The 13,323-nt window shown below is 35.3% G+C and overlaps 1 protein-coding gene across 1 annotated transcript in view; it reads left to right on the top strand.

Moving 5' to 3' along the window:
• COG6 (component of oligomeric golgi complex 6) overlaps positions 1-13,323 on the top strand; it is a 268,614-nt gene that overhangs the window by 202,167 nt on the left and 53,124 nt on the right. The window contains exons 13-16 of the mRNA XM_007952449.1: positions 8,456-8,587; positions 8,922-9,089; positions 10,559-10,666; positions 11,827-11,880. Of these exons, the coding sequence (XP_007950640.1) occupies positions 8,456-8,587; positions 8,922-9,089; positions 10,559-10,666; positions 11,827-11,880 (462 nt within the window). The remainder of the gene's footprint in view (positions 1-8,455; positions 8,588-8,921; positions 9,090-10,558; positions 10,667-11,826; positions 11,881-13,323) is intronic.

The raw sequence follows: 13,323 nt of genomic DNA, 5'->3' as shown, positions 1-13,323 counted from the left end.
CTACAGAAGTAGGATTGCCCAACCTTCCTTCCGAGGAGTGGCTGGTGGGTTTGAACCGCCAGCCATCTGGAGTGTGGAGCTATTGCACTTGGAGGGTGTTTTAGTGGCTGAAAGTTTGTGGCTGGAGTGAAGAAAGTGAGGAACAGAAAAATCAACAAATAGTCCTGAATAGCAACCCCTCCTTGGGTTTCTGAAGCGTTATCTCTATGGAAGTAGATTGCCCAATCTTCCTTTCAAGAAGTATGTGGCTGGTTTGAACCATGAGCTTTCTGTTTAGCAGTCAAAATGCCTTAGGCACTGTACCAACAGAGCTCCTTATTAATTATACAGCATTAATGTATTTAAGATATATATTAAGGTAAAGCTAAGTGAATACTCCCCATTCATTTAGTATTCTAAAAGCAAAAAGTGATGAATAGCTATTGTTCCTATATTCTTTTACATTTAGACGTTTTGAAAAGGAGCGCAGTGAAGGGTTTAGCTTTAGCTAGTAAAATATTTGGTCAAAAAAAAGTTTTAATTATACAATGAAATGCTAAATTATAACAAAATTTCTGTCCTTTTAAAATCTTAATGTACAATACAATAAATCTCGTTTTACCTGTACTTGAGCTTGTATTGGCACCTACAGGTGGGCTTTTTAAATCTAGAATTGTTTGCATAAAATTTTACATATTTATCTTTTTCTCAGAAAACAAACAGTAGCTTCTATCAGATTCATAAACATGTCTGGTCTTCTCTCCCCCATCCCCACCCCCTAAAAGGAAAAGAACCACTGGTTTGGAAGGTGGCATGTGAGTCACAAAGATTTAAGATTAGCTGCAAAATTTTAGCATGACAAGTGATTTAGAAAGGTAGGATCTTTCATATAAACTTGGAGAACTCCTCATCATAGTTGTAAGGTGTTGGTGCCATTAGTGCTTTTAAGGCTAAATGTAGGAATGATCTTAAGAAAAGCACCTTACTTTATATTCTTTGGGGTCTATACATTGTCCTACTTGATGAAACTTAACTTTAAAGAATTCAAATAAAAATATTATCTACGTAAATTCATATAAGCACGGTTTAATGTAACGATTAAAACTATGATGAGAATCCACACTCAGCCAGCACCTTATAAAAATAGTGAGTCATTTGGCAAGTTACTGTCTATCTCTGCTTCATTTTCCTTATCTGTAAAATTTTATAATTACCTCTTCTTCCTCATCATCTAGTTTCCTCTTTAAAATGGGATTGTGTACTTTAGGTTCATCAGAATTGAAAATAGATAAACATATAAAGTGTTTTTAGATTTATCTCTCTAGATTAAAAAATGTTTCATTCATTTTAGAAATAAATTTATGAAGAAATATTTAAAATAATTAGAAGTAATCTTTTACAGTTTTGATGTTTTTGAGTTTGATTTTTTTTTAATGTGAATACAGAGACAGATGCATGCATGCTTTTGATATTATTTTGCATCCTACATTTTTTATTTAAAATATTGTGAGACTTAATAAATGTTAATTCCCTTTCTCTTATATCTTTCTGCACACATCTTTCATTCTGTCCTTATCATTCTCATTTCTCCATGAAGCCATTTGTTTTAAAGGTTGAATTGTTTGGTTCATTTTCCATATAGCATTAATAATGCCATTGTACGTCCTGATAGTATTATACCTCTTTATTGTCCAATGACTTATTAAGAAATGAGGTGTTGTTTAGAGCATTTAAATTTCAAAACAAATTGTTAGATTATACTGTGGTGTTGTATGGAGTCCCTCTGTGGCAAACCGTTATGTTCTTAGCTGCCAACCAAAACATTGGCTATTCAAGTGTACCTGGAAGTGCCTCAGAAGAAAGGTCTGATGATCTCCTTCCAAAAAATCCTCCATTTAAACCTGAGGAACACAGTTTTACTCTGACATACATGAGATTGCCGTGAGGTGGAATTGACTTAATGGCAGCTGGTTAACAGTATAGTTAAAACACATTAGATTTATAATTAACATCAGTATAACCTTAGTGTCCGGAGTCAGTACTTTGTTTTTCTTCCATTGATTACATATCCATTATATAAAGGACTGTGAAAGATAGAATGGTAAATAAAATATATAACTGAAATACATAATATAGATGAGCTAGACATTTTAAGAACTTACTTTAATAACTGTATCTTCTAGATTAAAAAAAAAGAAAAAAAGCTTGCTCATTATCCCTAAGGAAGTATGTTTTGAATATACCCGCTCTTCACTTATCAACATGGTTAGGTTCTAAAGATGATGTAATGTGAAAATTGACATGTGAAAATGTGGGATGACCACATCAGATCACAGAATGGAGCATGACTACATCAACTGCAAAATTACTTCATTACATAACTACGGATCATGGCCTAGCCGGACTGACACATAACCATCGTCATCGTGGCCATCTTGCCTCATCTCTCAGTTTGTTACTGCCAGATAGATAGCGTTAATGCTCTAAGTAGTCAGATAATAGATTTTTCACTATTGTCATAAATGTGAAATGTTAGATAACAAGACAGTTGATAAGGCAGGATTAGGTGTCTAACAAGGTATTAACTTTTAACATGCTTGCCATTAGTGACACATATATACCGTAAAGATTTCTGGAGGTAATGTATGTCCACATTTAGAACAAATCTTACCTGCCAGAACAAGTACTTCCATGCCTAGCTTTAGATACTCAGCACTATAGCATATATGGTCAACTTTAGATTATAAACCAAGTGAACATATCTGAGACTTAAAAGAAAGATCATAAAAGAAATAGTGGAAAAGTTAAAACAAAGAGCAGCATAAGAAAAAGGAGCTCTTTATAAGCATAAGCAGCATTAAAAAAACATAAAACTTCAACTCTTTTCTATCAGCTTCGATGATTTCTATCATTAGCACGAATCATGGCCCAGACAGCAGTGACAATATTAACAATTGTTTCTATCAGTAACATTACTCAGAGAGTACAGCTGTCACTCCCTTAATGGTGCTGACTGGTTTCTAAGGGAGTAGAGTGAGAATTAATTGGCTTCACTGTAGAGCTTACAGGAATTTCTATAAAGAATTTTTTTGTTAAAACTTTTCATTTATTTTCAAGAGATGTATAGTTTGTAACTTAGAGCTGACTCTGTGGCATCTAACGACAACATATGCATACAGTACATGTAAAGCTGTACATTTAATTAAATGTTAAAACTGTAAATACATTAATTTGCATTAGATAAATACCTAAATTTATTTTAAAACCAACCAAAACCAAACACTGCTGTGAAGTCAGATCCGACTCATAGCGACCCCTCCTTGGGTTTCTGAGGTGGTATCACTACCAAGGTGGATTTCCCAACCTCCCTTCTGAGGAGTGGCTAGTGGGTTTGAACCATCAGCCTTCTGGTTAGCAGTCAAATGCCTTAGGCACTGTGCTACCACAGCTCTCTTATTAAATATAGGTATGTTTATATAGAGACATATTAAATCCACTACCAACAAGTCAATTCTGACTCATAGTGACCCCATAAGTTTTCCAAGGCTATAAATCTTTGTGGAAGTAGATTGCTTCATCTTCCTCTTGCAGAGCAGCTGGTGGGTTTGAACCATCAGCCTTCTGGTTAGCATCCAAATACCTTACCCACTATGGCATGAGAGATATATTAATCTATATATAAACAAATTTAATGCTCACCATCAACCCTTTTACCACAACTTTCCTGAGTTTTCCATTTTCATTCATCTCATGACTAGTTGGAATTTACTATCAAGTAATTTTGTTTGTTAGTGCTTTAAAAAATGTTCATTCATACTGTATTGTGTGAGTTATTTCTGAGATTATTTACTATTCTTATATTTAAATAAGTTCTTGGTCTTCCTTGGATATAATATACTTGGATCCTACTCTTTGGGTAGACGTTGTTCCTCGGTTTTCTATTATTGAAGTATGACTTCAGCCTGATTCTCATCCTGCCTCTGTAATTTGCTTTTTCTACCAGAATGTCAGAAAAATTATTCTGTATCCTTGAAATTAAATGGTTTAACTGGGACATGTCTTAGTGTTGAGTGTTCTACATCAGATTTTCCTATAATGCTTTTTGTATGTGTACTTGCAGTTGTAGATTCAGTTCTTCACTTATTTTGGCAAAATTACTTTTAATTATAACGAGTATATATTTTCTTTCATTTGTTGAGTTGTCTACTTTAGAGACAATAATTTTGCTTTATTGTATTTGTTTGTCTCCCATTTACTCATCTGCATTAATGTGCTTGTCTTAAGTTAATTCTTCATGTCATAATTTGATTTTTTATCTTCCTTGCTAGAATGGACAATTGTTGTTGTTGTTGTTATGTGCCGTCGAGTCATACCTGACTCTTAGCGACCCCTCCTTGGGTTTCCGAGGCAGTATCACTACGGAAGTAGGATTGCCCAACCTTCCTTCCGAGGAGTGGCTGGTGGGTTTGAACTGCCAGTCGTCTGGTTAGCAAGCGTCTTAGCCACTATGCTACCAGAGCTCCCAGAATGGACAATAGTCTATCCTTTAGTTCACCATAATGTTTCTTTCTTTTCTTTTTTTTTTTTTTTTTAATCAAGATGAGGTGAGCTAGAGCTTTTCTTTATTTATGCGTGTTTTTCTTTATTTATGGAAAATGTCCTTCTATATATAAATTTTTTTTAAAAATTTTTATTGTGATTTGGGTGAAAGCTTACAGAGCAATTTCATTTTCCATATAGCAGTGTATACACATTTTATCTCATAACATTGTCTGCAATTTAACACACAGTTTAACAGTTCTCTTCCCACTTCCTACCCATAGTTACCACTTCCCTGTATCCTTCCCTCCCATGCATTCCTGAACCCAGAGCAGTCTCACTGTGCATACACTGCCCTTCTCTTCTCCAATGATTAATCTCTTCAAAGAATGTATCTACCTGATGTAAATGTTCATCCCATGTCCCAGTCTTTTATTTGGCTGGAAGCCACAGAAGTGGGTTCAATTCCAGACCTGAAGGGAGGCTGGGGCATAGTTTCAGGGGTTTCACTAGGTTCTGTCAGACCAGCAAGCCTGGCCATTTTTTAAAATACAATTTTGAGTTTTGTTCCACATTATTCTTCCACTCTATCCAGGATCTCCTACACAGGTCCCCCTCTGAGTGGTTCATATTGGTAGCTGGGCACCATCTAGTTTTTCTGTCTCATAGTCATATAGGCTGAGGATCACATGGTCTACCAGTGCCTTGGAATAATTGTTTCCATGTGTCTTTGGTTTTCTTCATTCTTCTTAGCTCTGGACAAGAAGAGACCCATCATTCCATCTAGGTGTCCGCTTGCAAGCTTTTAAGATCCCAGTTACTACTCACCAAAATAGGATTTGGAACTATGTTTTTGTGTAATATGTTATGCCAATTGAACTTGATGTCCCCTGCGACCATGGTCCTGAGCCCAGAGGTCCAACTACTCAGTCACTCCAGGCAGCTCACTATGGCCAAGAAGTGACTATAACCTTGTCCGTTGTCAGCCATATACCTGGGCATTCTTACAGAATGTACAGATACACTTGTAGAAACATCATCTACTAACCTTATACATGGGCACACTCCCCTCCGCCTAGACATACCTGATCATTCAGCCCATCTACCCATCTATCCACCTTAGATCAATGTTTGTCATCACTGATAATGCAGTACTGTATGTTCAAAAGGGTTCATCTTTGTTGTCTGTATCTCCCATGTACCTCTCTGTCTTCCTCTTCCTCAGGGCCACTGTGTTGATTACTTAATTTGGTGCATTGCCCTTCCCTTCACCCAAATCAATAGTTGTCTCTACCTATCTAGCAGTGTTCCCTCCCCTTCCCTGTCACCCCTAGTAACCAACAAAGAAAATGTCTTTCCATATATAAACCTTTCCTTGACTTTTCACAATGGCAGACTAATACAATATTTGTCCTTCTGTGATTGACTTACTTCACTCAGCATAATGTCCTCCAATTCGTCCACGTTATACGGTGTTTTATAGATTCTACATTATTCTTTAGGGTTGCATAGTATTCCATTGTGTATATGTACCTCTGCTATAATGTTTCCTGAATCTTCAGTTTGCCTGTTTAAGTATGCAACATACCTTTTTGTTTTGCTCTTGTGTTTGCTTTTTGTTCTGCTATTGAATTGTGTTGGTGAAGAATATTAAATATAGCATTGATTGCCGAAAGAAAAAAAAATACCTGTTTTGGAAGAAGTGCAGCCAGCATTCTCCTTCTAATAGAGGATGGCGAGACTTCATCTCACATACTTTGGACATGTTATCAAGAGGGACCAGTCCCTGGAGAAGGACATCGTGCTTGGTAAATTAGAGAATTAGGGAAATAGAAGAAGACCCTCAATAAGATAGGTTGACACAGTAGCTGCCAGAATGTGCTTAAACATAGCAGTGATTGTGAGGATGGTGCAAGACCAGCATTGTTTCGTTCTGTTGTTCATAGGGTTGCTGTGAGTCAGAATCAAGTCCATGACACCTAACAACAACAATAACATTGTTTTATCATTTTCTTTTTGAATTATTTGTATGTTGTTGTGCAGCAGGAGTCAGCAAACTTTTTGTAAAGAGCTAGATACTAAATATTTTTGTGGGTTACACCATCTCTATTACAGCTACTCAACTCTTGCAATTTAGTGTGAAAGTATCCATGAAACCAAAACAAACCTGTTGCCATTGAATTGATTCTGACTCACAGCAACCCTGTAGGACAGAGTAGAACTGCCCCATAGGGTTTCTAAGGCTGTAATATTTATGGAAGCAGACTGCTTTATTTTTCTCCCATGTAGCAGCTGATGAGTTCTAACTGCCAACCTTTTGGTTAGCAGCTGAGTGTTTAACCACTGCACCACCAGAGCTCCTTGAAAACATCTATAGACAATACATAAACAAGTATTACTGTCTTCCAATAAAACTTCATTTACCAAAACTGGTGGCAGACTAGAGTTGTCCACATAGTTTGCTTATTACCCCGTTCTATAGCACAGATCAGTTATGAGCAATTTTCTTCTTTTTGGTTATATTTCCTTTTTAGATGAGTCCCTAGTCTGCCATTTCCTTTCCTTTTTCACTGTAATATGTTTGCATAGTTGCCAAGTTAATTCTTTCCATTTTTCTCTTTCTGGGGTGGCACTTTTTGGATACTATATTTGCTTGGATACGATGTGAGTAAATTCCTGATTCTCTTTCTCCTATTTTTGACAACAGTTTGTTTTCCTCTCAGTGCTAAATTTGAAAACTAGATTTTTGTGCCATTTCAACTTTTCTGAATTTGAGGGAATGATGCGTCTGAGAGCTAAGCTGATGTAATTGATAGTTTTGGGAAGTATTCTCTCATTTTCTATATTTTGGTAGAGTTTATGAAGATTGGTGTTATTTCTTCATTAAATATTTGGTAGAACTTACCAATGAGCCATCTGGTCCTGGACTTTTCTTTGATTTAAAAAAAAAAAAAAATTAGGAGGGGGTATTTATTTACTCTCTTTACCTCTCATAGGTGTATTGAGATTTTCTCTTTCTTCATCAATCAGTACTTTGTGTGTTTTAAATAATTTATCTATTCCATCTGTATTATCTTATTTGTTGCATACAAGTTTTCATAGTATGCCCTTATAATTCTATTTATTTCTGTAAATTCAGTAGTAATGTCCCACTTTTATTCTTGATTTTAGTAGTTTGGGTATCCCCCCACCCCCTTGGTCACTCTGGCTAAAGGTTTTCAATTTTGTTGGTCATTTTAAAAAAATAACTTTAGATTTTGTTGATTTTCTGTATAATTTTTTCCCTAAATTTTCTATATTTTGTTGTTGTTGAGAATCTATATAGCAAAACATACAGCAGTTACTACATGTACACTTCAGTAACATTGATTACATTCTGCAAGCTGTACAACCATTTTCACACTCCTTTTCTGAATTGTGCCTCCCCCATTAACATAAACTCACTGCTCTCTAAGGTTCTTATCAAATCTTTTGAGTTGCTGTTGTCAGTTTGATCCCAGATGGATAGTTCTTAAAAGAGCATAATGGTAAAAGCAGACATTTTTTACTAGTTAAGAAACTGTTATTTGGTTCCAAGAGACCACAAGGGATATTTTTGATTTAATGTTTAAAGATTTTCTTACGGAAATAGTTTCAGGAGTTCATGCACCCTGCATGGCCCCAGAAAGTCTAGAGTCCATGAAAATTTGAAATTCTATTCTGTGTTTTCCACTTTTTGATAGAGTTCTTCTATGGAATAGAATAGCCAGCCACCTCCAGTTCTCCTGGTCTCCTGGCAAAGGAGGCAATTGTAAGCTTTTGATAAATTACAGATTTTTTATATGAAAGTCAGTACTTTGGATCTTTTATGTATGTTATTTTATTTTGAACCGACATTTATTTTGTGTATTAAAATTTAGTAGAAAATACAAGTATGGATAAATAATCTTTATTTTAGGTTGAACTCCCTCCACCTGACCTTGGACCAAGTTCTGCTCTGAATCAGACACTCACATTGTTGCGTGAAGTTTTGGCATCTCATGATTCTTCAGTTGTTCCATTAGATGCTCGCCAAGCTGATTTTGTTCAGGTATATTGTCAATTTTTTAGCAATTAATTTTTGCTTTTCTGTTGTGAACATTCTGTTCACATTCTCCTGGCATTTTGTAACATCATCACTTTCTTTGTTGATTTTTCCTTTATATATTAAGTAAGTTCTCTTTAATTTAAGCAGTGTTATTTAATGATGCCTATTTTAAAAACTATTATGGTTATTGTACCATTTAGTATTTTCTTAATGTCCTTCTGGAAGTTGGCACCCTTCTAATTAGTTTGACATTAGATTCTGAGGTGCTTCTAACCCAGGACCATAAAACTAACTGGGACTAAGGAATGAATTAAGTTTTTTGTTTGTTTATTTATAGGTTTTATCATGTGTCTTAGATCCTCTCCTCCAGATGTGTACTGTATCAGCCAGCAATTTAGGCACAGCTGACATGGCTACTTTCATGGTCAATTCACTGTATATGATGAAGACAACATTAGCTTTGTTTGAATTCACTGATAGACGTCTTGAAATGCTACAGTTTCAGGTAAATGTTGCTATAAAATGACTACTGAGTGTGATGTAATAGTCTTTATTTATATGGTTGTTTTTAGCTATGAGTTTTAACCTAATTTCAGTTGCATAGTCCCTGTAAATTCCCTTAATGATGAAAAACTGTATACACACATATATGTATTTACATCTATGCCTGTCTATATATTTGTCCATTATTTCTGTTTTAGCTTTGGAGAAGTCAGGTATATAATGGTTAAGAGACTTGATTCAGACCATAGCATGTGATTGGAGTATGAAGCTTTTCAGATAAATTTGAGCAGCTATTGTGTATGCAGATTTTAGTTTCTGAGCTGTGAATAATATGCTATATTTCTCAAGCTGTGTAGCTAGTACAGAAGGTGTTACATAGGACAGATATATTTTTATCTATGTGTAAACAGTGTTAGGCAAAACATTACAGTTTATTAAACCAGTCACTCTCGTCCTTTAACCAAATGGTGTCATTTAAAAGTCTATAAGATGGCTAAAACAAAGGCATTTATAAATTCTACCAGATACATGAGGTTCTGATTTTGCAATAATGATGCTTAATGGTAGATGTAAAGTTTTTAAAGAACAAAAGTGTCTGCTTTATTACCACAAGTAAATGAACACTTTGCAATGAAGACCTCCAGACTCGCGTTGGTGGAAATAATGGAGGAACAGTACACTTGACACTGTGAAATGTTTGAACATATCAGGGAAGTCCTCAACTCTGGCTTCTGCCCCATTAAGTGGCTTCCCCAAAACAGATGAGCACATTTCACTTAAATCTGCTGGGCAGATCATCTTAGGCAATTTCTGAACCTAAAATCTTTGACCGAGGTTTTGCTTGGCCTTCAACTCTCCCCTGAATTTCACAGGCCTATTTTTTCAGGAAAACTTCCTGTCCCAGTGCCTGTGGGATTTCCTCCAGGCTTTTCCAGCCAGTTGAGGGAGTGAAGAGGTCAGGAACAGGAAAAATACAATTTTTATTGTATTGGTTGAGTCCAGCCAGTTGAGGGAGTGAAGAGGTCAGGAACAGGAACCCCAGGAGATATAGGTAATGGAATGGTGGAAACCCTAGAAAGCTCTCATCTTTCCAAAATTCTAAGTATTTTATTTTGTGGTGTTATTATGTATGTATGTATGTATGTATGTATGTATGTATGTTTCTTTGGCTCTGTTTCTTACCAGATTTTAAAAGAGCTGAGGAGCAACCCAAACTTTTTTCTGTGGGTAGGTCTGAAATCCTCTTTAGCTGTTATTTTTAAAGTAAGATTCTTTCTCCTTTTTTTGGAGGACTTCCTCCTTGAGAGAAGAAAATGGCTTGTTAGAGATGCCATTTGCTTAATAGTATGTACTCCTTTAACAACAACAAAAAATCCATAGTAGAGTTAAGACTCCAGGGTGGCCTATTCTTACTCTCATCAGTTCTATTCCTTTTCAAAAATATTTTCTTTGTATTGTATTCTATTTTAGATTGAAGCACATTTGGACACACTTATAAATGAACAAGCTTCTTATGTTTTAACTAGAGCAGGCTTAAGTTACATCTATAATACTGTACAGCAACATAAACCTGAGCAGGTAAGCAAATAGATTTTCTAGTTAGAAAAATGTACTGATTTGGAGTATAGATTCTGGAGCCAGACTCTAGATTTGAATTCTTGCTCCACCACTTCATAGCTTTGTGACACTGGAAAGTGACTTTTCTCTCCCTCTCTGTTACCTCATCTAAGAATTAGAGGTAGTAGTTGTATCTGTGTCATAGCGTTATTTTGGTTATTTTGAAGATTGAGAAGATACATGTACAGTTCTTAGATGACTGCCTGATGTATAATATAGTCTCTCAACATATTAACTAACCTGTACTACTACTACAGTAGATAGCTTTGGTTAAAGTAATAAAAAATATATACATACTGGTAACTTTTTCAGCATCCTCGATCATTATCCATTAACCCATTCATTCAATTGATTACTATATAAATAGTAGTCATCCCCTTTTTAATTTGGCAAATTGTAGTCTATTACTTTAGAAAGATACTCACTTCTGGAGTGGCCATATGATCTTGTAAAATTATAGAACCCCAGGAGATATAAGTAATGGAATGGTGAAAACCCTAGAAAGCCATAAAAGCATCTTTCTTTAAATAGCAAAGAACTATTTGAGTGGTATTAAGATGAAGTTTGCCATATGTATTTTACAGATCAGAAACTCTTAAATGAAGCTCTCAATGATCAGTAGTTCTAATTTTCTTTCTTTTGCTATGATAGTATACAAAGTGCTACCAGTAAGAACCAATTCTGCTTTCTAGACTTTCTAAAATTATGAAAGTGAAACTGATCAAGCCTCCATATGTTTCTTGTATATTCTAAACACTTTATTGCCTTCTTTTTCTTGCTTTTGAGTAAATCTAGAATATCTTGTTATTTCTGTTGTTTATAAACTTACTGATTTTTCCCTTCCTCCAAAACACGTTATTTGAGTGCTTTCATGGTAACTACAAAAATGAATAACCAGACATACATGTCTGCTTTCATTAGGCTTGAAGAGATGATACTTATGTTCTTGGGAAATAAGAATAACCAGACATACATCTCTGTTTTTTATTAAGGTTGAAAAGAAGACACTTGAGTTCTTTGGAAATAAGTTAATTAGTATTGCAAATTTGTATAATCCATTAATGGACTACTGAAATATATATCACCTCTTTGTCCATGTTGTTTTTTCTTACTATTTTTAGGGCTCTTTAGCTAATTTGCCCAATCTTGATTCTGTGGCACTGAAGACTGCAATGGTAAGTATATAAGAAAGCATTTAATTTAGATTTTCTTGTAGAATATGACTCAAGTTTTCGTGTATGATGGTTTCGTCCTGGCTGATAATGTTTATCTCCTGATATGTAGTATTTACATTGGGATCAAAAAATAATGATTGTGCATGTACATATTCCTTTGACTTAACAGGTCTGACCAAGACATATATTTCTGCTATAATCTCACTATACCTTGATAGTGTCATCATTCCTCTGTTTATTCAGCAGCATGTATTGATCTCCTCTCATGTGCTACACAGGTGCTAGCATAAAGAAATTGCAGTCCATTCCATGTTCTTATGTAGTTCATCATCTAGTGGGGGAAACTTATGGTTACTTTACATACATTACTACACTCTATCACCCTAAGTCACAATTGAGAAATAAAAATGAAGATTGTAAGTTCACTACATATTAATATATTCATAGAAAAATACATTTAGAATGCAAAATTACAAAATACCATCACACAACACATTACTTTAATTACTTTATTTATTCAGTTGATTCATTTTACCCACCCTCTGGTGGTGTAGTGCCTAAGGCTTCTGACTACTAACCAGAAGGCTGACAGTTCAAACTCACTAGCCACTCCTCAGAAGGAAGGCCGGGCAATCTACTTTTGTAGTGATACCGCCTCAGAAACCCAAGGAGGGGTTGCTATGAGTTGGATCCAACTCCACGGTAATGTGTTGTGTTATTGTTTTGCGGTTCCTCCTGGAAAAGTTTAAAATGAAAATCTGTTAATGGCTATATGAAATCAGCAGTTGTAGAGTGTTCTGTAACTGAGTGGCTGGGCAGTACAAGTACAAAGTACAGTTGCAGTACACTATAAGAAAAAGTACAAGTACTTTTTCTACTAATGATATATCTTTATTTCTTCATGTGACTTGGGATTATTTGTCTAGTGTCCTTTCATTTCAACCTGAAGGATGCTCTTTAGAATTTCTCGAAGGGCAAGTCTAGTGGTAAGAAACTCTCTCAGCTTTTGTTTATCTAAGAATATCTTAATTTTTCTCTATTTTTGAAGGAGAGTTGGCCAGATATAGAATTCTTAGGAGACAATTTTTTCCTTTAAGCACTTTAAATAGTCTATCTCACTATCTTCTGGCCTCCACAGTTTCTTATGAGAAATTGACTGTTAACCTTATTGAGGACTTCTTGTATGTGATGAGTCACTTCTCTCGCTATTTTCAGGAATCTCTCTTTGGACTTTGGCTTTTGAGAGTTTGATTGTAATATGTTCCATTGTGGATCTCTGCCAATGTCAAGACCACTGCAAGTAGGGCAGAGGGCAGGGCATGGGTAAATAAAAATTACACAAAGCTTTCCTACCATTTTCAAGTTGCGTTTTCCCCCTTTGATTTAGTGTTTGTATGATTGCTAAGCTGGTTCTGAAAGATTCTGTTTTTTTTTTTTTTTTTT

The sequence above is a fragment of the Orycteropus afer genome, unplaced genomic scaffold, assembly GCF_000298275.1.
Source record: "Orycteropus afer afer isolate SDZICR_OR568_19922 unplaced genomic scaffold, OryAfe1.0 scaffold00338, whole genome shotgun sequence".
NCBI lineage: Eukaryota > Metazoa > Chordata > Mammalia > Tubulidentata > Orycteropodidae > Orycteropus > Orycteropus afer.
The sequence above is the reverse complement of the archived record's forward strand: the minus strand, read 5'-3'. Positions and strand labels throughout refer to the sequence as shown.